The 21,687-nt window shown below is 56.3% G+C and overlaps 2 protein-coding genes across 4 annotated transcripts in view; one reads left to right on the top strand and one right to left on the bottom strand.

Annotated features, from left to right (window-relative positions):
* The window catches only part of KMO (kynurenine 3-monooxygenase), a 44,732-nt gene extending 36,033 nt beyond the window's left edge, over positions 1–8,699 (top strand). For 2 of the 3 annotated variants that reach the window (XM_074968194.1, XM_074968195.1), the window contains exons 12-15: positions 1,621–1,703; positions 3,882–3,983; positions 4,078–4,137; positions 6,862–8,699. In XM_074968194.1, coding sequence (XP_074824295.1) covers positions 1,621–1,703; positions 3,882–3,983; positions 4,078–4,137; positions 6,862–7,032 — 416 coding nt within the window. In that variant the 3' untranslated portion in view covers positions 7,033–8,699. Of the gene's footprint in view, positions 1–1,620; positions 1,704–3,881; positions 3,984–4,027; positions 4,138–6,861 lie in introns of those variants that run through there. The other variant, XM_074968196.1, reaches the window with a different exon arrangement.
* Positions 8,700–12,091: 3,392 nt separating this feature from the next.
* ITGB2 (integrin subunit beta 2) overlaps positions 12,092–21,687 on the bottom strand; it is a 49,041-nt gene continuing 39,445 nt past the window's right edge. Inside the window, exons 10-16 of the mRNA XM_074966926.1 lie at positions 21,255–21,395; positions 19,327–19,511; positions 17,772–18,016; positions 16,099–16,318; positions 15,105–15,307; positions 14,105–14,271; positions 12,092–13,164 (exon numbers count right to left, since the gene is read on the bottom strand). Coding sequence (XP_074823027.1) covers positions 13,099–13,164; positions 14,105–14,271; positions 15,105–15,307; positions 16,099–16,318; positions 17,772–18,016; positions 19,327–19,511; positions 21,255–21,395 — 1,227 coding nt within the window. The 3' untranslated portion in view covers positions 12,092–13,098. The remainder of the gene's footprint in view (positions 13,165–14,104; positions 14,272–15,104; positions 15,308–16,098; positions 16,319–17,771; positions 18,017–19,326; positions 19,512–21,254; positions 21,396–21,687) is intronic.

Raw genomic sequence — 21,687 nt, 5'->3', positions numbered from 1 at the left:
TGTGGGTCTCTCTGTGCTGAGAACGGCTGTGGGATAAATCTGCGCCTTACAGTGATCCCTGGGTGAATTTCTACCTCCCCACAGGCTGAGCGGGTCTCCACCCCACAGCTAGGGGTGGGTGTTCGGGAGAGTGGGGAACCCCCACCACACTGAGATTCTCACACAACAAGAAGGAAAAGAGCCAAGGGCACTCAGATACTACCCAGTCATTTCTGTTTCCACTTCCGTCTCTCAACACGCCTTGGCCTCCACAGGCTTCCAGAGGAGTGATCCTAGTGCAGGAACTAGGAACACGGGGCAGATCATGAGCCCGTGTCACAGGGATCTTGGAGTCATCATGGATAGATCTCTGAAAACAACCGCTCAATGTGCCGTGACAGGCAAAAAAGCCTACAGAATGTGAGGCTCCATGAGGAAAGGGATCGATAACAAGACAGAAAATATCACATTGCCTCTATAGAAATCCAGCGCACACCCACCTCTTGAATACTGCGTGTAGTTCTAGTCGCCCCATCTCAAAAATGATATCTTGGAATTGGAAAAGGTACAGAGAAGGGCAACAGAAATGATTAGGGGGATGGAACAGCTTCCACATGAGGAGACATTGAAAAGACTATGTGGAACTCCTTGCCAGAGGAGGTTGTGAAGGCCAAGACTATAACAGGGGTTCAAAAAATAATTAGATAAGTTCATTGAGGATAGGTCCATCAATGGCTACTAGCTGGAATGGGCAGGGATGGTGCCCCTAGCCTCTGTTTGCCAGAAGCTGGGAATGGGAGATAGGGGATGGATCACTTGATGAGAACCTGTTCTTTTCATTCCCTCTAAAGCACCTGGTATTGGCCACTGTCAGAATACAGGATACTGGGCTAGATGGACCTTTGGTCTGATCCCTTATGGCCATTTTGATGTTCCTCTGTTGTCTGAATGGCACATGGCACTAGATGTGCCAAAGCCCACCCCTCTTCAGCCTTCCCCAGGCACCTCTCCCCTCACTCCTATCACCTCTTCCCCTTGCCCCGGTGGGCTGGCAGCAGCATGCCTTCCTTGAAGCCACTCTGCATTGCCTGCGACACCGACATGCCCCATATCCCCTGTGCTCATGCGTGGCCCGTTGGATGCAGGAAGCAAGTCAAGCGAGGCAGGACAAGAAGACAGGCTGGGGGATGGGGAGACAGGGCCAGACAAGACTCATTTCAGAGAGAAGAGCTTGGTGCCAGCCCTGGGACCCAGCAGCCAGAAACCCTCCCCACCACCGGCACAGCACCACAGCAGCTCCCCAATAGCCTTTGGGAACTGCACGGTGCTCGCAACTGGGGATGAGCCAGTGCCCACAGGGCTCACGGAGCGGACAATCTGCAGAGGCTGGAGCTGATCCAGCTGTTGGGCTGCAGTCCCAGAAGCTACCCTCCTTTGGCTGGCGTTCGGTCTAGCCACCTCCTGAGAGGCAGGCTCAGTCGAGTGACGGGCAGTCGTGCCATGTGCCCTGGGGAGAAGTGCATGCACCATGGAACGCCCCACTCCCCGGCTTGGAGGAGCTGGGAGAGGGACCAGGACAGAAGGCAGAGCCAGGGAGCAGACTGGAGACTAACTGGTATGGAACTGCTCCCTCTTCCCCAGGTGCCTGCCTGCCCAAGTTCTCCCAGCTGCGAGTGCCCGACGACCATGCCATTTCCGATCTAGCCATGTACAACTACATAGAGGTAAGACAGCCGAGCAGGGCGTGCAGACGCTCTACGCGTGGCGCGGATCTTCCCCTGCCGCGGGGGGGCCTGCGAGCGCTAGATGCCAGTGAGCAGTCCTGGGCTCAGGCAAAGCCCTGCGGGGGAAAAGAGGAGCTGTTTTAGGAACCTGGCCAATTGTGCTGAAATGTGGGTGCGCACGTGCTCAGGCAGGGACAGATTGACACCTTACGCGCCCCTAGGCACAGCATCATCAGCGCCTCCCCCCCCCCCCCCGCCAACAGCTGACCTTGTGTTTTCTGTAAAAAATTAAACTTTTAACTCACTTTTAACTCTTAGGCATCCCTAAGAGTTAAAAGTGCTCCTAGGCACGTGGCTACTGTGCCTAATTGGAAATCCGGCCCCGTGCACATGCTGTTTTAAGTGGCAGGTCTGCTGTGCCCTTAGCGTAGTCAGAGAGATGTCTCGTGTCTGTATTTTGTTGCAGTTACATGGTTCTGATAAGAGCAGCCTTTCCCCAGCTGTGCAGGAAGGGGCTGGTAGGGGCGCAAGGGTTGGGGGGGCAGATTTCCAGAGCGCTGAGATGCTTTGGGTCATGCCCAGAACTCGAAGCTTGGCTACAGACAGCAGCCGTCCCTTCCTCTCTCTAGAACTGCGTATTACCGGATCAGGAGGGCAAATCCCTCCTCCCCCACCCCCCACTGCGAGGGCCTGAGGGCAGGATTGGAGAGGCAGGGGTGTGATCAGTTACTCTCCAGCACCCACACACACAAATTGGAGTTACCCCCTTACACCACTTTCTGAATGTTTGGCTGTACAAGGGCCACAAATCGTCACACCTTTTGTTCCATCAGTGCCTGGCCTGTGTGGAGACCAGCCCTGCTAACTAATGTAAACAGAGATGTCCAATGTGCTGCTCTGAGTTCCCGGCTCCTCCTCTCAGTCTGTCCTCTGGATTCCTGTGGCACCCAGGTGTCCCACTCGAGAGGCTGATCTGGTTGGGCCCAGTGCTGTATGCACCCAGAGGGAAAGGCCCTGCTCTGAAGAGCTTGCAGGCTACGGGCTAGGCACCATGGGCATGTTCTGCCAGTTGAAGCGAAGATGTGAATTTAAAGCACTCGAGCTGTATTGGTCCAATCCCCCTCTCCCAGGGGGACCCTTTTAGTTTTGTATAGAAGGGGCTTTTTTCAGTTTAGATGATGTCTCTTTGGAAGGTGTTTAAGCTAAATTAAAAAAAAAAGACGTGTTTATTCTGGCCAAAGGAGTCCTCGCTGGAGGAGGTGCGGGTGGGTTTATACTGGAGTAACTCTAATTACACTGATCTAACTGGTAAAACTTGTCTGTGTAGACAAGACAGACACAGGCTGGGAGTGGGAACAGAGGTACAGCTGGGGAAGAGGCTTGTCTGTGGCCACCCAGCTCTCCTGACTCCCATGCCAGTGCTCTGCCCACTGGGCCATGCTGCCTCTCATCTGTGCCGATTGCTGTGCATTGTTTTGGCTTCATGATTTGTCAGGCACTTCGCCCCATTCTGTATCTGTTTGTGGCAGAGCACAGAGAGACCTGGGCCTAAGACGGCCTTTAAATTGACCCCGCTGCAAATTGCTAATACAGTGGGAGACTGCTGTCTACACTACACGGTTAGCCTGGCTTCTTCCCTGGCTTTTAGCCTTAACCCCAGCAAAACCTCTGACCTGGGTTGGGAGGTGGTTCCCACCAGCTACCGGGCCTGGCTGAGGGCAGGGGCTTAGAGCCAAGCGCTGCTTTAACTCAGGCTAGAACCCACCACTTTGCAGCCAGGACACAGGCTACATCACTCCAGTGCTGCTGGGCTCCCAGGCCTTCCCACAAGCCCCCCACAGCACAGACCACGTTTTCTGCAGTTGCCAAGGCAAGACTCCTAGTGCGTCTCAGCACAAAGAATCGTGGGATATGCCCTCAGACACACACAGGCGGGTGCAGAAATGGTGAGGCCACAGTAACCCGGGTCAGGCTTTCCTGTGGGGATGCTCACGCCCAGGCTCAGCTAGCCAGGGTGCTCAGACCGAGTGCCAATCCTCTGGACAGTAGGTGGTCCTAGCCTTAGTGGTAGGAAGTGAGAGCGCTGAGTGGCTGAAAAGGATGAGAGCAAGTAGCCACAGCACGAGGGGGAAGGTCCCCGCAAGCACCCCACCTTTTAAACTCTGCGCCTTGTTCCAGATGCGCGCACATGTTAATTCCAAGTGGTTCATTTTCCGCAAGTACGTGGACAACTTTCTTCACCGGCTCATGCCCTCCACCGTTATCCCGTTATACACAATGGTAAGACCTGCTTTTCTGTCCCCTGCCTGCTCTCCCCTCCCCAGGCTGTCTCTGGTCACCCCGAAGGACTAACAGCCTTTGCAATCTGGTGCAGGTGACGTTCACTAGAATCCGCTACCATGAGGCGCTGCAGCGCTGGAAATGGCAGAACAAGGTGAGTGGGAACTGGAGCCGATTTCCACTGACCCAGATGTCCAGAGCATCTCCTGCCCTCCCCCTTTGCCCTCCTCAGATGATAGAAGTAGGTGTGCTAGGGTCCCTGCTACTGGTAGGTACTTTTCACAGCCCCTTCTGGCTGTGCCGCACTGCTTGCCCTTGGCTCACGACACGCCTGGCTGTGAATCTGCATTGCCAGAGCCGAAACTGAGTAAGTAGGGGCCAGGGGCTCTGTGCTTCCTGAGCGAGCGGCACGGTGGTGCTCCCGTCTCAACGGGCTATTCCCCCAGGCTGCTGATTGGCCATTTCCCATAACCCTAACGCAGGGAGGTGTGCCACTCTGCACAGACAGCCCGTGTCTTGCCCCAGGTTCCTGCAAGGAGCAGACGCTGGTTCGGCCCCATTCCAGCTCTGTTCCCTGCAGCGTCTCCCCACGGCTCAGTGTAGCACATTTGTACTGTGTGCATCATGTCCCCCGCCAGTAACTAGTGCACTAGTGGATAACAGTCTACTACTGCTGCTGACTAATGGAGGTGCTCCTTTAGCTCAGCTGGTCTGTGCTAGTGGTGTTGAAAGTCCTGGTGACAAGGGGGGGGGTTATACTAGCAAGTGAGGACAATTGAGTACAATGCCAAAGAGCCCTTCAGATACGGAGATTCTCATGTCGTTTTTACGTGAATGGATGTTCAGGCAGAACAGCTGAGTGGGTGGGGTGAGGGACGGACAGTGCGAAAGCCCTGGGGAGCTGGCATGCTTCAGCTCTCCACACCATTGATTTGTGCATGGTGGCTCTTCCTCTTGCTGGGAAAGAGCAAATGACAGGCTGGAAACTTCTATCTGGTATGACTCCCTGGGTGTCCTCTTGGTGCTGTGGTAGCTGTGGGTTTAAGCCCCACGTGCCAGCATGAATACAGGCCTTTAGCATGCAGCCTTTTCAGCCCAGTCCCCCTTGTCTGACTTTATCATAAGCATGCCCCCGAAGACGCCTGTCCAGCTGGCACACCTCCTCCAGCGCGCACGGTGCTTTCGCCTGGCTTGGGAATCGGATGCCCTGGCCTGAACTTAGGCCAGTCATAGGCTGTGCCTCCCCAAACTGCCAGGCCTGGCCCTGCCCACACTCTGCCCCCAGGGCCCCGCTTCGGCGCTCTGGGGGGGCTGTGGGCACTAGCCAGCCTAGGGCAGGGGCTGGCGGCCGCAGTGGGGGTGCTCTGGGTTCCAGGGTGCATGGAAGGGGCAGGGCCTCAGGTGGAAGGGGCAGGACTGGGGTTTAGCTTCCCACAACCAGTGCCGCCCATGGCCAGTCATTGGGCCGAGCGTAGGTGGCCTGTCTGACAAAATCCTTTCCAGCTACCCTGGAGAATACCTGTGACAGGGGGCTCCGCTCACCGCCAGGATGGCGCCTCCTCCTGGCCACTCTGTGGAATAGCTGGCCGGGTCAACGCCCCTTCCTGCGGTTGCAGGCCATCGCTCTGTCTCTCTCTGGCAGCGTGCAGTCCTCTCTTGCTCCACAAGCTGCTGCTGCCTCTCTGTGACTCAGCCTCCGGCCAGCTCCCCATACGCGTTGTCCCCTTCCAGGGCACCAGAGCCTCACTCCCGAGCAGCCTCAGGCCGTCTCGCCATTCACTGCCCCCTGGGGCCACACCTCAGTGCCTGGCCAGGAACCTGGGCCTGCCCTCTGCTCCGGGTTCTGGCTCAGGGACCCTCTAGCCAGCAGCCAAGGTCTGGTCCCTCCGGGACCTCACGGCCTTTCCCTGAGTCCTCTTCTACCATCTGGCACCCGCCCGCCCCCCACTCCCTCCTCCCGGGCAGCAACTGCAGGCTACCTGTCTCCACAGCCTCCAGACCCTCCTCCCTCTCCCAGGCGTGACTGCGGCCTTTCCCAGCAGCCCCCTCTGCTATCACCTTCCTGCCTTTCTAAACCCAGCCCACCCTCAGCCGGAGGGGCAGGGGGGTGCGGGGCCACCTGATTCCTTCCAGCTGTGGCCTGTTGGGTTAATTAGCCCCCTTCTCAACCTGCCTTAGCCCTTCCAGGGCCAGTGTGGGGTGAGTGCCCCATCTCAAAACCCCACAGGAGCTTCCGAGAGCAGCAAGCCCTTCCTGTATCAGTGCGTCTCCGCTGGGGAGGAAGGAAGGTGTGTCTTCGCTCGTGTTATCCTAGATGAGGGAAACCCTAGTGAAGACAAGGTGGTGTGTGGTTTTCACAGGATTTAGCAGGTTGAGGCAAACCCTAACCTCCCCCAGCTTGACTTAACCATGGGGAGCTCAGGGTTTCCTTCAATCTGCTAACAGGTGAACACCACAAACTGCCCTGTCCCCACTAGGACTTTCCGTCCTGTCAGCTAACCTGAGCAAAGGACGCCCCTTTTTCGGAGTGACGACAAGTCCCCTGAGATGTCTCCACTGGCAGCTGTGTGGCTGGAGATGCTGCTCTTGACCAGAGGAGGGGCCTGCAACGCTCTGTGCTGATACTTAGCCAGCCGGGCTTGACTTCCCTCCTCTCAGCAAACTCCTTTTCCTGATCACACGGGGGCTTCTGGCCTTGGCTTAGCAGTCGAGCCTTCCTCTGGAGTGCCCCAGTCTGTGGGAAAGGCTCCATGCTGGGGGAGGGTAATCCCTGTCCGAGGGCAGGGGTGAGGAGGGAGTGTTATAAAGTGGTGTGTTCTCTCTGTTCGGGTCAAAACAAACCTTCTGAGCCAGGCTGAATTTCTCCTTACACTTGCAGGTGATTAATAAAGGACTCTTCATAATTGGGGCAGCAGTAGGCCTGGGTGGCAGCTACCTGCTCATAAAGTGGGCATCCCGTAAGTCTGACTCCTGCACAGAAAAGCTGTGGAGCTGGATACTTCGTCTCAAGGAAACTGGAAGTGTCCCACCGGGAACACGACTGGCATAAATGCCAGGGGAGCAGTGGAGGGGACACCTGGCAAAGGCCTAGGCTGTAAACTCAGAGAGGCGACTAGTGGGAGGGACACAAAGGGGGCACCAGCTAAAGGGGGGCACGTAACCTCCCCAAATGACTCCCACAAGTGACTCGTCCCTGCTCCCCACATGATCCCCCCATGTGACTCGTCCCTGCCTTACCCCCAGCCCAGAGGCCCTGCACTCTCCCCATCTCCTCCCATCCCATCTTACCTGGCAGGGAGGGGGGCTCTGCTCCAGTCCCCCTGGCATTTGTGGAGCCACTAACGCACTCTCCCAGGGGCAGCCTCCGGCCACGCTGCCTGCCGGGGACACTGCCCGTGGTGCGGCACACAGCGGCTGCTCTCTCCCAGGGGCAGCCTCCGGCCACGCTGCCTGCCGGGGACACTGCCCGTGGTGCGGCACACAGCGGCTGCTCTCCCAGGGGCAGCCTCCGGCCACGCTGCCTGCCGGGGACACTGCCCTTGGTGCGGCACATAGCGGCTGCTCTCTGTGGGCTGTCCCATACCAGGCAGCGTGGCTGGAAGAGGAGGCTGGACGAAGAGAGGCTCTGGATCTGCCTCTTCCCTTCCAGCTCTGGCCCTACCCCTTCATCTCCCCGGCTGCCGGCCTTGCCCCCCTCCCCAGAGTTTTGGGGAGGGTCATGTGACCCTTCCTCCCCCCTCCCCCCCACGAGTCGCCATAGGCTGTGCAGAGTGCTTTGAGATCCTTCCAAGGTGCCACACATTGGTACTTGTCTGATGAGAGCTGCCTTGCCGCTTTGAAATGTCGCTGCACCTGACAACCTGCATCCCTGCTTCCTAGCCACTCGCTAGCCCGGTGCTCCCCTCCTGGGCCTGAACACTGCCGCTGGGTTGGCCTCTGGGGAGTTGCTTGTCACCCACCAGCCTGTTGATTTCGGGCTAAAGCCGAGATTTCGCCAGGGGTCCCTGTTGGCTGCGTTTGTAACCACGAAGCGGGAGCCGTGCTTGTTATTTTGAAGCTGAAAACGCTGGTCGACAAGTGTGGACAGTTCCACAGCATCTGTGCCTGGAGCAAATGGACCGAGCGTCAGGAAGTCCCTGTCCGGCAGGATGTTCCCGAATGAACCTCATCAGACTTGGACTTCAGTGCAGTCACGCTCACTGCAAGCCATGTGTCTCCACGGGGAGGCTGCTGGCCACTCGGGATGGGACCAAACTCCCATTAGGACTTTCTGCAGAGAAAGCTCCTCCATGGTTTTCAAACGGGCGCTTACCGGGTCTCCTGGTAAGATTGAAAGGCGGTCTGCAGGCAGGCAGCTCCCTGATCAGAGATCACTGTCACTGAAACAGTTCAGTTCTGGTTCCCTCTGGAAAATTTTACTGCTATTGAGTTTGTTCAGGACTCAAGGATTTCCCTGCAACCCCAACCCTCTGTTTGGAAGGAGGAGCACTAGGATACACCCACCTAGGGTTAGCTGTGATAAGCAAGAGCCTTGGGCATGTGGCTAACTCTAGGCAAAGTGGAGAGTCCCACTGAGTTCAGTGGGATTACTCGTGTGCCTAAAGTCAGACACTGGCTGAAATGAGGCCTAAGCGCTCATGTAACACATGGGATTTTTAATCCATGAACTCCTGTTATTTTGTCATCCTTGTCTACCCAAATAAAAGCTGTTTGAAACCAAAAGATGGACCTTTGTGATTCAGACATATTTTGCCACTGGGTGCTTCTTCAGCTAGCCAGTGCTCAGCGCTGCCTGGCCTGTTTGCGGGGTCTCCTAGTCACTGGCACAACCTGGCTGGTTGTTCACAGAAACGTGGGTGCTTTGCACTGGTTTTGGACTCAGGCACAGCGATCGCTCCCTGGGATTGTCATTTGGTGCTTCAGTGCTAGCTACTAGCTTTTTTACCTCACTGCTATGAATGTCCAGGCCTGGGAGAGTAAAATGCAAAACCGGGATTAGTACCGGCCACCCCACCCCGAGACTGCACGCTCTTAGTGCCCGCTGTGGGCCTGGGAGTGGGGGCAGAAGGACTGAGTGTGAGATCTCAGGCTGCGAGTTTGCAAACTCAAACAGCTTCCTTCTTTCAAAATTGAAAACTTTTTTTTTTTTTTTGAAAAAGAAACAACTTGTCAGTAGAAAATTCCAGGGATGTGCTGGAAAAGCACGGCTCCATTTCAGCCCCTGCCCAGCAGAAAAGGCGGATGGGAGTGGTGGTGGAGATAAATGGCCAGGCACTGCTTTGCGAGTAGCTCTCCTGAGAGACAGCACTGGGCTTAGTCTGGTTGGTTTGTTTCTCTGGGCTCATGATCTCTGTGGCAAGGGGTATGGGTCGCTCAGTGCCCCCTGCTGGAGCCCCACGCGATTATATAGCCCGCTTCCCGGTGCTGCTCTTGGGTGTTTGCTCCAAGCCAGACTGTAGGGAGGGGCTTGGGGTGTTGTGAGTTTGATCCTAGCAAGGGGCAGCTGCGCCTAGGGAGAGGTGGGGCCAGTTTCTGGGAGCAGAAAGGGGCAGCTGCTTTGTTCATATGTGCTCAGAGCTGTTTCTAGGGCTTTGGTGCTAACGGCCCCAGTTCAGCAAAGCACAGCTGTTATGATGTCATGGGCCGTGGCCACGTATTTAAACTTACACCTCGTTGTACTGGGGCCTAAAGGTCTAAGCCGTGTGTGGTGTGTGGCCTGAGCCTGGGACGGGTTTCCCCATGTGGGTTTTGGCTGCAGCCCCAGAGAGGGCATCTGGCTGCACCTCGGCATCACGGGAGGTTTCGTGGCCCACTCACTCCCTAATGGGGGCATTTGAAGCTCTGCAGCAGCCACCTCGGCTTTCCTGGGAGTCTGACGTCCCAGCGCAGAGGGGCAGGCTCCCGCCCCTAAGTCCACATTAACTCACGAGCTGCGCTTGTAACTGCAGCACTGTGCACACGACCTGTTCTCCCCCGGGAGGGGTTCTGTGGGACCCAGAGATTCCTGCGTCGGGGGGAAGACACGCGCAGGGCAGCAAAGCGGTAATAACTGACGCTCCCCCAGCTCCGCTACGCTGTGCATACCATCCGTCAGCCTTCAAACGAGGGTGGTCCCACACCCGGAGCCTGGCTCCAAGCACCTGCTGGCTTCAGGCTGTGGGCAGCCCGGCTTTGCCACAACCACCCACTGCCCACAGTCAGTCCCATGGTCCTCAAGCCTGCTGCCAGGGGGTTGCCATCCCCACTGACAGTGCGAGCCCAGATCACTTGACCGTCCAGGGTGCAATGTGTTGCTGGGGGCATCGTGAGTATCACAGCTCTAGAGCCAAAGTCAGGGGGAGGTATTAGGCAGAGTCCCTTGGCCCTGGCTGCGCCTGCTCCACCGATGTGTGCGGGAGCTGACTGGAGTCAGCACAGGCTGGAGCGGAGCAGGAGGAGGAAGCCCAGTAACCCCCGCGGTGCTTTTCCTGCCGCCACAAGCCACTCCAGCACATGGGCAGACGCGGGTCGGGGGGTGGGGAAGCAGGCCTAAGGGGGGTCTAGCTCAGTAAGGGGAGGGACAGGGGAAGCCCACGCCACCTCTGACCGGGTGTACCCGTTTCCAGAAGAGCTACGTGAAGTGACCTGGGGTGGGCTCATCTGTCTCGCTCCCTCGAGAGGCTGGCGGCAGCCAGCAGGTGCCATCACGCAGGCTGGGGACACGCACTGCAGGCCAGCTGCCGGGTTTGATGTATTTTTATTAATAGACCAGGGTGGGGATGTGACATGTTACTACAGGCAAATTGTTCTCACACATAAAGCAAGTTCTAGATCGGGGGGGGGTGCAAACTACAGCCCGCGGGCCACCTCTGGCCCGTCAGACCATTTAATCTGGCCCTCAGCTCCCAGGAACGGGACTGGCACGAGGCACGAGCAGAGCAAGCACGTGCTGGGGGCGGCATGTTTCCAGGGGCGGCGTTCCGGCCACGCTTTTCTTTCGGGGCAGCGGCGCTCTCGGAGACGGGTCGAGGGCGCCGTGCCGCCGGCCGCAGCAGGAAGGGGAAGCCCCAGACCTGGGATAGGGCCCAGCCGCTACCTGGGGAGGAGAGGGCGAGTCCTGCCGTCTCATCTGCGCCCTGGCTGCTGCGCTGCCTTGTGCCACCCCTTATTTTGGGGGCTTCTCTGCGTGGCCGGGCGGGGGAGGGGGGAAAGCCCCCGCAGGCGCTGGGAGAAGGGGACGCCACTCCCGCCGCTTCCAGCGCCGCCTGCGAGCCCCAGCCCCACCTCAGCTTGGGGGCGGCAAAAAACCTAGAGCCGGCCCTGCCCAGGAAGCAGCCGGCATGACCCCCCTCCGGCTCCTACGTACTATGTGGAGGCATGGCCAGGCGGCTCTGCACCCTGTCCCGTCCGCCGCAGCTCCCACTGGCCGTGGTTCCTGGCCAATGGGCACTGCAGGGGGGGCGCCTGCAGACGGGGCATGGTGCAGAGCCGCCTGGCTGTGCCTCAGAGCAGAAGGGGGGACATGCTCCCAGGAGCTGCTTGTGGTACATGCTGCCTGGAGCCTGTATCCCTGACCCCCCCCGCCCCAATCCCCTGCCCCAGCCCTGATCCCCCTCTGAACGCCTCAGTCTCAGCCCAGAGCCCCCTCCTACACCCCAAACCCCTCATCCCCAGCCCCACCTCAGAGCCTGCACCCCAGCCAGTGGTTTCACACCCCCCCCATACCACAACCCCCTTCCCCAGCCCTGATCCCCCTCCTGCCCTCCGAACCCCTCGAACCCAGCCCAGAGCCCCCTCTTGTACCCCAAGCCCTGGACCCCCAGCCAGAGCCCTCACCCCTCGTACCCCAACAACCCGCCCAATCCCTGATCCCCCTCTTGCCCTCTGAATCTATTGGTCCCAGCCTGCAGCCCCCTCCTGCACCCCAAACCCCTCATCCCCAGCCCCACCCCAGAGCCCGCACCCCCAGCCGGAGCCCTCACCCCCTCCTGCAACCCTACCCCCAATTTCATTAGCATTCATGGCTTGCCAAACAATTTCCTTACCCCGATGTGGCCCTCAGGCCAAAAAGCCCCCCCCGCCGCCCCCGTTCTAGAGTCATACAGACTTTTAGAGGCATGACCGTCTGAAGCAAGGATTAGTCATTCAATGCACCACTTCCAGCTAGCTCCGAGAAAGCCCCAGGATGCGCCTGTCGCTTTCTCCTGGGCTGCATGTGTCCGACTGGCGCGCTGTCAAGGGGAGGAGACACCTTGTGGGGGAGGATGAAGTGAGCGCAGAAATCTGACTGCTGCTTCTGAACAGTTGTTTCCTTGCCACTAACCCATCACGGAGAAGGCTCAGACCCCAAGGGTTACGGGGCAGCCAGGGCTGCAGGCCCACTCCGAAGTGCAGCAGAAAGGGCTGAGGGGTCCGAGCAAGAGGGCAGTGATTTAGGAAGATGTGGGGCACGTCCCTGACAGCTCCCTCTTTCCGGCCACCAACATCCACCCACCCCTATGGCCACCGCCCTCCTCACTGCAGGTTTACTGCTCCGGAGACCAGCACGTGGCCTGACCCCCGAATGATTTTAGCACTGACTTTTCGACAAGACCTGCAGTAGTTCCCGTAGCCGAGCACAGCACAGCTGGACAGGGAATTGGAGTGACCGCAGCCTTTGAGCAGAGAGCTTTAGGCCAGAAAGAAGGTGGCATCTGGTAGAAAGCCAAGCAAAGATCAATACTGGTTGTACGTTGAAAACGAGTAACAATGCAGGCTCGGTTCAAGCTCTAACAGCAACTGGTGCCACTGCATGGCACGTATTTGCAGCGTGAGTTAAGACAGATGGTGGGATTGTTTTCCAGGCGCCCACGCTAATGCAAACTGACAATAATCCCACCAATCAAAGCTTGCACGGCTGCCTTCTCACAGCCCTATGAACACAGCTTGCAGGAGCCACGCAGAGGGAAGAGACTGCTGGAGAAGAGACCGCACAACACAGCCCGCCGGACAAAGCCCGCCCGTCACTGGCAGCGTCATGGAAGAAGGGAACAGCGTACGGCAGATCTCTGCTTAGAGAATAAAATGCTGGTGCCCTTAGTTTGGTATTTCCTGGTTTAACAGTTGAGCCTTCCCAGGCTTGCAGGGTAGCTCCACGTCATTCTCCATTGAATCTGGGGTTCATGACAGTGGTGGTAGCACTCTGGAAAAGGGGATTGTCACCCTGGGAAGAAATACCAGACAAGTACGTTGTGAGTGCTGCCTGGATCGTCCAGAAACAGAGCCTCAGTTCACCCAGCTGGCTAAGGATCGGATCGAGCAAACATTACAAACTGAGGGAAGACAGGGGCTGCTCACGTGTGGTCCTCCCCCAGGCACAGGGAGCTTTCTCCCCACAGCGTGGTGACAGGTGAGCCATCGCTCCTGTGCCATGAGGCGGACACACAGCTCCAGCCCTCCAATACTCATGCTCAGGTGCACAAGCATTGGCCCAGGTGTGAGCTTCTGGACTGTAAAGAGCCTGGCATGGCCAGGTGGCTGTCCCTCCCAGAGGGAGCGGGCAGCCAGTGGAGAGGCGATACAATCCACTTCAGCAACTTTTAACTTTTCAGGCCCCCACACCAGCCATGTACCGATGATTTCGGGTGAGGGCTGCATGGGCATTTCCTCCTTCCTGCCATGAGACCAACCCAGGACATGAGTGGCAGCAGCAAAGTCCAATGGGAGATATCTGAGCTAGCCAGGGGCCTCCAGATAAACCTGCTTTGGGTAAGTCTCTGGGCCCCCTGTGTCTCCCGCACTGCAGAAGGGAAAGTCCACCCCATCTTGCACCCAAACCAGGAGTGCCCCTCAGCATCTCTGTCTGTTATCTCCACACCCCCAGCCTGGGGATGTAAAGGAGCCGCTGGCCCTGGTGCTGTGTTTGGGGAGGGTACAGGACACCAGCCAGGGAACCACTTGGCAGTGGCCTGTACCCAGTTATTTCCCACACCTGCACGATTGCAAGAGGGCCTGAGGCCTCCTCCCCAGAGCCAGCCGCCCCACAACTAAGAACAGACACCCGTCAGGCTGGCAGGGCTCCAACCAGCTCTGGGGATCAGGCAGGGCAGGCAGAGCAGGGCGGCTGTCTGTGGGGTGCTACGGGAAAGGCAGAGCCAGCTCACCTCGTTCCACTTGGCCTTCAACTTCTCCTTCTCGAACCTGCTGTACTCCCTGCGGTCGAACACCTCCATCAACAGCCGCCACATCACCAGGAGCAGCAGCCCAATCAGGGCCACGCCCGCGATGGTGCCGCCCACGATTGCAGCGATGTTCGGGGGCTGCGGACACTCTGGGGATGAGAGAGAGCCCAGGAGTCGCCTCACGGGACTGAGCGTTCAGCCCTGCTGCCCGCAGGCAGGCTGGCGACATTGAAGGGCATCTGCCGCCTCCAGCAGTGTGTGATGAGAGCGGACCACACACCGAGCCTGACGGGGGCCGTTCTATGGCAGCTACCGTGCGCTGTACGCCGCCGAATCATGGCAGCAGCCACAGCACCAGGCGCCTGGCACGGGCAGCAGGGTGCAGCCATTCAGCTGCTAGATCTGCAGGCTGGTTGCTGTTACCCCACTGGCATGCTGGGGACCTGTCTGCAGCGCCCCGCCGGCACTGCCTGACCCGCTTTCCGGGGCCTGGGGGGAGGGCACTCTGGCTTGCGTCCGGCGAGGAGCAGGACTTGGCAGGAAAGACAGAACAGGGGAGGAAGGGAGGAGGATTCAGAACCTGGCGGGAGGAAAGGGAAGGGGCCATCAAGGGCTGTCTGCGCTCACCGAGGGACCCAGCGCTGGCTGTGGCTGGGGGCTCCTCTGTACCAGCACGAGCCATGCCCGCCTCCAGAATGTTCTCTGTCAGGGTGACAGCCTTCTTCCCCTCCCCACATGGGGGGCACTGCTCTGGGACGGGGGCAGGGGACTCCCCACCGGCAAGGACGGGGCGTGTTTCTCGTGGCATCGTTATTTTGAATGAAGCAAAATCCCCCATACTTTCTTTCTGTTTGAAAATTCCCCTCCTGCTGCGCCTGTAGGGGGCGCTGTAACCTCTTCTGGGTTTGGCAGGCTGGCTCTGGAGCGAAACCCGCCCCCCCTTACGGAGTACAGAGAGGGGTGTGGGACGAGATTCCAGTACCTTTCTTGGCATTGACTTGAAAGGAGTACTTGTCCTCCCCATCCTCCTGTCTCATAAGGTAGGAAATCCAGCAATTCTCCGAGTCCTTCTCCCGGCACTGCCGGCTGCCTGTCAACAAACCGGCTTCGACGATGTTCAGACACGCGGCTGTGCAGTTCTTCTGAAACGGGCCGCTCTCAAACGCCTTGCACTCCACACAGGAGCTAGAAGACAGACACAGGAGGCGCATGTCTCGGACAATAGGCTGGCCGCAGCTCAGGGATGGAGGGACCTGTGTGTGGGGTGGGAAGGAATATTCCCCAGCTCCGACGGGAAGTGACCTTGGGGGCTTTGCCTTCCTCTACAGCATGGCGTGTGTGTCACTGGCCCGGATTATCCGGGTGTAACACACTTACCCAGCAGCTGCCTCATGAACCAACACAGCCGAAGAGAGCAGTGTGAACCTGGTGTGCCTTGGCCCCCCGTTCTCTGCCGGGGGCACATTAGAGACTCGTCTCCTGTGGGCTGTCGCACTGTGGTCTTCCGTGAGCTGCTGGGTGCAGTGTGCGGGCGCCCGGTGGTGCTGCGGGCCAGTGACATGCGGGAGTCAGACCAGACAACCCGGTGCTCCCTTCTGGCCTTACGCTTGGGACTGGTTAGTAGTGAATCAGACACACAGGGGCAGGACGTGGCAGACTGATGGCGGGGAGGAGGGGGCTGTCTGTGACTGGGGTTCCACGGACCACAGAAGCCTCATGGGGGGCAGAGTTGCTGGGGGCACTCACGGGCCAAGGGCAGCTGTAGAGCCAGGTTCTTGTGCCTCCACCCCACAACTGTGGGGCCAAAGTGGCCATTTGCCCAAGCTTTCCAGGTTAGAACAGAAACAGCCACCTTCGATGTGAGAAGAAACTGCCCCCGCGCTGTGTCCCTGGGCTCCCGGCACCTGCTCCGGCCAGGGGGAGCAGCCAGGCTTCCGAACACAAGCCTGGCTCGGGCGCTTCCGCGGGTCACTTACATGTATCGGGCGCACGGCGAAGGGCAGCCAGGGCATTCCTGACAGAACGGGGGTTGGTAGCCTGGCTTGCACTGGCACGTATTGCATTGGCAGTACCCACGGCCACTGCATACGTTTCCCTGGACGTTCACGCAGCCGTCTGTAGACTTCTTGCACTGGCAAGCGCTGCCTTCGAAGCCAGCGTTGCATTTGCACTCCCCACAGTCACAGCGCCCTCGCTCTGGGGGGCAAGCAGAGATTTTAGAGCCAATACAGCTGCTCTGGGACAAATCCTGTAGGCAGGTATCCGGGTGGGGCCACCGGGAGCTATTAACCTCTAGAGTAACAGAAGAATCTAGGGGCTGCTCATGTGAGAGATATGGATTCCTTCACCAGCCTGGCCTTTGCCAGCCTGGATTTTCATCCTCACCTGTCTCAGCACTGACAGGCTCAGAACTCGTCCCTTCTTCCAAATGGGCAGGGCTTAAATTGCCAGAGTATTTCCTGGAGCCCCAGAGCTTGGGGCTTCAGCCCTGCAGGAGGCGCCAGGGCTCAGGGCTTCAGCTCCGTGGGAAGCGCCAGGGCTCGGGGCTTCTGCCCCGCGGGATGTGCCAGGGCTTGGGGCATCAGCTCAGTGGGGCGCACCGGCACCTGGGGCTTCAGCTTTGTGGGTGCACTGGGGCTTGGGGCTTCAGCCCTGAATGGTGTGTTGGGGCTCAGAGTTTCCACTCTGTGGGGAGTTGCGGAGCTTGGGGCTTCAGGCCTGTGGGCTTGAAAATATTTATCAGAGCTCTGCTCCAGGCAGCTCTGGCTGAATTTAAGCCCTGCACAAGGGGCCCTTCCTTCCTGGAATCAGAAGGCTTAACCTGCAAGCACTGATTCGCTCAGCAGGGCTCAGCCCACCTGTATCAGAGGCAGAAAACCTTCCCAAGCAGGGTCCTGCAGGACCCTAGCGTGACATGGACTTCTGGGTAGGGGCTCCACACCTCCTTCCCACCATGCAGCAGGCACATTTCTAAGGCATCTCACTTAGTGACCTGGGTAGCGTGGGCTGTATCAGCATAACTACTGGACACCCTGGAAGCATGCGGCTTCCTTCTCCAGTGGAGCACTCCAATTCAGCTAGTTCCCGCAGGGCCACAGCGGGGGTGGGAAGTTCAGAGGGAAGAGAAAGAGGCCGGACATTAGGGCTCTCTTGCTAGCTTCTCACAACACATCCCTTGTTCGAGCACACCAAGCCCTGGGTGTTTAAGGAACGGCCTCGTGGGGAACTTGTGAGGACAGTGAGGGAACATGTGGAGTGGAAAGAAGCATTTGGAGGATGTTCCCATTGCAATATTAGCCTGCCCCAGGACACGGAGCGTGCTGCCCGCACAGCCGTCGCTGCACTCCCGTCAGGCGATTGTGCTTGCAAAGCACTGGGAAATGGGCTGTCTTGCCTTTATAGCTCCACTGGATGGCGATCCAGGGCACGCAGCAGGCTAGTATGGAGGCTCCAAGTGAGACTAACCCGGCTGTTTCTCTGGGATAAGGCCCGGGTCTAACTCAGGAGTTTGTATGCTAAGAATAATGCACTGACGTGTGAGTGCACAGCAGGGGCCTGCAGTTAGTGCCCTGGAGCAGGTAGCCACTGGAACAGTGGCCATAGGACAGGAAGGGAAGGGGCTGAGTCAGACCACGGAGCCATCACTCACCTTCGCCGCCGCACAAGTGGCCATTATGGACCTCGCAATTCATGTTGTCGCACTCGCAGAAGGTCCCGTAGATCTGCTTGTTGGGTGTGTCGCTGGTGTGGCAGGTGCACTGCCCACACACGCAGTCCCCCAGGCCCGAGCAGATGACTGAGGCATTGTCCTTCCGACAGCTCCCTTCCAGCTCCTTGCTGGTTTTGCCTTTTGTTTCGCACTCGCAGTTCTTCCCAGTGTGGCTTGGCTTGCACCTGGTGTGAGAGGAGAGGAACCCAGAAATCAGGGTCAGAGGCAGGTGGAACGGGATGGAAACCATGACCTTGGTCAGACCATCCACAGCAACACAAACAGCTTGTGCCAAGGAGCTGGTTCCCAGAGATGCTGAGCCCCTGAAGCCCCCTTGGTTTTCCATTGTTCATCCCTGTGATCACGGCACCCCGTATTCTTCATAGTGATATAATTATGATATGAGTATGACATAATTATGATACATTCTGTGCAAAACGGGTCATGTGAGGCGTCATTGGAAAAGTTATGATTTGCTGAATATGATTATCCTGTTTCTATGCATGTATCATTTTTTGTATCTAAAGTTAGGAATATTGACTATGGATCTGTATTTCAATCCTGCTTACTCTGGGTGACACCCACAATTAGCCTTTCTGGTACAACAAAGAAGAAGCCAGACAGTGCTGACGGCCCATCAGCAAAGACAATGGACCCTGGAAGAACTTAACCCTCCTGTTTGAACACTCCTGACAGCCTGTAAGTAACGGATGCTATGACTCAGCAAGGATTTCCAGGGGATGTGACGAGGCCACAGGACTCTGACTCCATCCTGAGATGTCAGTGTTTTTCCACAAACTGAATTTGGGACAAAGGGTTCCTGCCATATGCTAAAGCTCTATAAGGCAGGGAGTGACATCCTCAGTTGATTTTCACTTCCTACACAAGAAGACTCCTGGAAACATCTGAGGAACAAAGACTGAAGTGGGTGAAGTGCTGGACCCAGGCTAAAGGGATTTCTCGTCTGTGTATGAAACACCTGGGGATTCCAAACTGCAAAGCAAAGTCAGCTTGTGCCTTAAGAATCTGCCAACCTGCTTGTATCATCAGCCAGGGTGAGAATTTGCTAATTCATATCCAATCTTTCTAGTATTTTAGGCTTAGTTTGCATTTTTGTTTATTTGCTAGGTAATCGGCTTTGATCTGTTTGCTATCCCTTGACCCCTAAAGGACATCCTGACAGGCAGAACTTGGCCCATTAACTGTGTCCTGTCACTGTGACATTCCCCAGTCATTGAAAATAAAACCAACCTGCTGAAAGTTCTCAAGGGAAGAAAAGAAATGGGCACATTAGATTGACTGACGTAAGTGTCTGTGCCTCACAGTGGATTTCATGGTCCCTGTGCACAAAGACTGTCCCAGCATCGCCACGAATGCCAGTACAGCCATCAGCTGGCCTGGTGCTTGGAAAGCTGCCCATTCCCAGTGATCCCCAAGCTCCTGAGGAGCCCTCGGACCCCCAATTCTGTGGCATGGTGTTACTCAGATCGTTTACCTGCACGTGCCACACACGATTGTACCATTCCCACTGCAGTCAGTGCGGCTGGGTCGCTCATCACAGTCACAGTTGCACCGGCTGACCAGTTCCACAGTGAGTGTGTCTGTGAAGCCCAGGGGCCGGATGGTAAAGAACGTGTTTTCAATGCACTCCTTTGCTGTAACTTTCACCCGGAAGGTAACCTGGAAGGAGATGAAGGAACCAGGTTATGGGACAGTTTTCTAGGAAAGCATCATGGTCAAGGTGCTCAGGCTACCAGCCCTAACCTAAATTTGCCTCTGTCCTGAAATGTCCCCTCCAGGAGACAGGAAATTTCTGGAATCGGGTCTGTGGGGTCCCTTTACAAATCTCTCACTAGAACACAGTAGAGATGGTCAAACATTGGAACTTTCATCCTACGGGAAATGCTTCTGTTTCAACATTTGTTTTTGTCCTGAATCAGGAAAAAAGTCAAAATATCAAACCCCTCCCCCCCACACAAAAATTTAGAAGTTCAAAGAAAAAAATGCCAGGTCCAGAAGGGTTGAAACACTTTGTGTCAGGTCAGTTTGACATTAAATAGTGTCCACTAAGCCGCCATGTGGTATTGCAGGTGCCCCATGCCCCCATCCTCCTCTATGGGCCAGGCTCCTGGGTTGGACTACATTTCCCATGATACACTGCTGCCACGGGATTCCCATGATGCACCATATTAAGTGGCAAGGCCACGGTGCATGGGAGGAGATGAATTCTAGCCAGAGAATCCAGTCCCTAGGGGACAATGGAGGAATGAGGCACCCATGAAATATCTCATGTAGACACACATTAGAAATGGCCCACCTTGATTATCATACACATTGTAAGGAGACTGATCACTTTAGATAAGCTATTACCAACAGGAGAGTGGTTTTTTTTGGGGGGGGGAGAGGTGTTGGGGGTGGGGGGAGAAAACCTGGATTTGTGCTGGAAATGGCCCACCTTGATTATCATACACATTGTAAGGAGAGTGATCACTTTACATACGCTATTACCAGCAAGAGAGTGGGGTGGGGGGAGAGAAAACCTTTTGTAGTGATAATCACCCATTTTTTTGGTTTGTGTGTATAAAAACGTCTTCTGTACTTTCCATAGTATGCATCCGATGAAGTGAGCTGTAGCTCACGAAAGTTTATGCTCAAATAAATTGGTTAGTCTCTAAGGTGCCACAAGTCCTCCTTTTCTTTTTACACATTGGTGTCTAATTGACCCGAAATGAAACATTTTGGTTTGATTCAACAAACTGAAATTTTTGGTTCAGGTCAATCCAACCCAAAACAAAGTATTTAGTTTTCAGTTTTCCCCAGTTGGAAACAAACAAACAAACAAACAAACTCTGTAAAATCAATGGAAACATGTTGATTTTGCAGAAACGACATTTTCCATCAAATGAACATGTGGCTGGAGAATTCCCAGCCAGCGCTGACAGATCGCATTGTGAAGGCAGTTCCTTCCTCAACTGCCATTCAGGGCCTGATCCTGGGAGGGGTTCAGGATTTGCAGGTGATGTTTCTGATTTGCCAAAAATTTTTTGCAGAAAAGAAAAGAAGTCCCGATTTTCTGATTCTCCCTCCTGATGTGACAGGTAACTTCAACCCTAACTTCACCTGACCGTGGAGAGGGGGGCAGTGGATTGGGTTCTGCTATGTAAAGAACATACAGGGACTCTGCACTCAGGATCCTGTGTTCCCTTGGAGCTCTAGGACCTGAATATTGCTCCTGATCTTTCTGCGAGAAACTAAGGTTACAGAAAGGACTGAGCCAGAGCTCTCTAGGGCGACCAGACAGCAAATGTGAAACATTGGCACAGGGGGTGGGGTGGGGAATAGGAGCCTATATAAGAAAAAGACCCCAAAATCAGGACTGTCCCTATAAAACCGGGACATCTGGTCACCCTAGGGCTCTCCTACCTCGTCATGGATCTTGACATCACTACATTCCCCTCTCATGCCATCCATGGTGGGTTTTTTGCCATGGCAGAAAGAATCGTATGTGACTTTCAAAACGTCCGGCAAGGTACCATGGTCCAGGATGACTCTGGAGGACAAGTTCTGTGAGGAAAACAAGAAAGAAAATGATACAGAAATATGTCAGCATCACAAAGAGGGGATCAAATCTGAGAACCGCCTCAGAATAAACACTCCTTGAGGATGGCTTGCCTGCATCACAGTGTATTATACCTCCTGCCGGGCGCTATTGCTTTTCCTTTGGGTGTAACTGTAATCAGTTCAATACAAGGGATGACTGAGAGGGAGGACTAGGAAGTGAGAGCTTAGCTCTGGTAAATGCGGTGGAAATGGGATTGCTAGAGTATGACTCAGGATTTGGGATGTGCAATGTATG

The sequence above is a fragment of the Natator depressus genome, chromosome 11, assembly GCF_965152275.1.
Source record: "Natator depressus isolate rNatDep1 chromosome 11, rNatDep2.hap1, whole genome shotgun sequence".
Taxonomy (NCBI): Eukaryota; Metazoa; Chordata; order Testudines; family Cheloniidae; genus Natator; species Natator depressus.
This window is presented reverse-complemented; position numbering and strand designations above follow the sequence as displayed.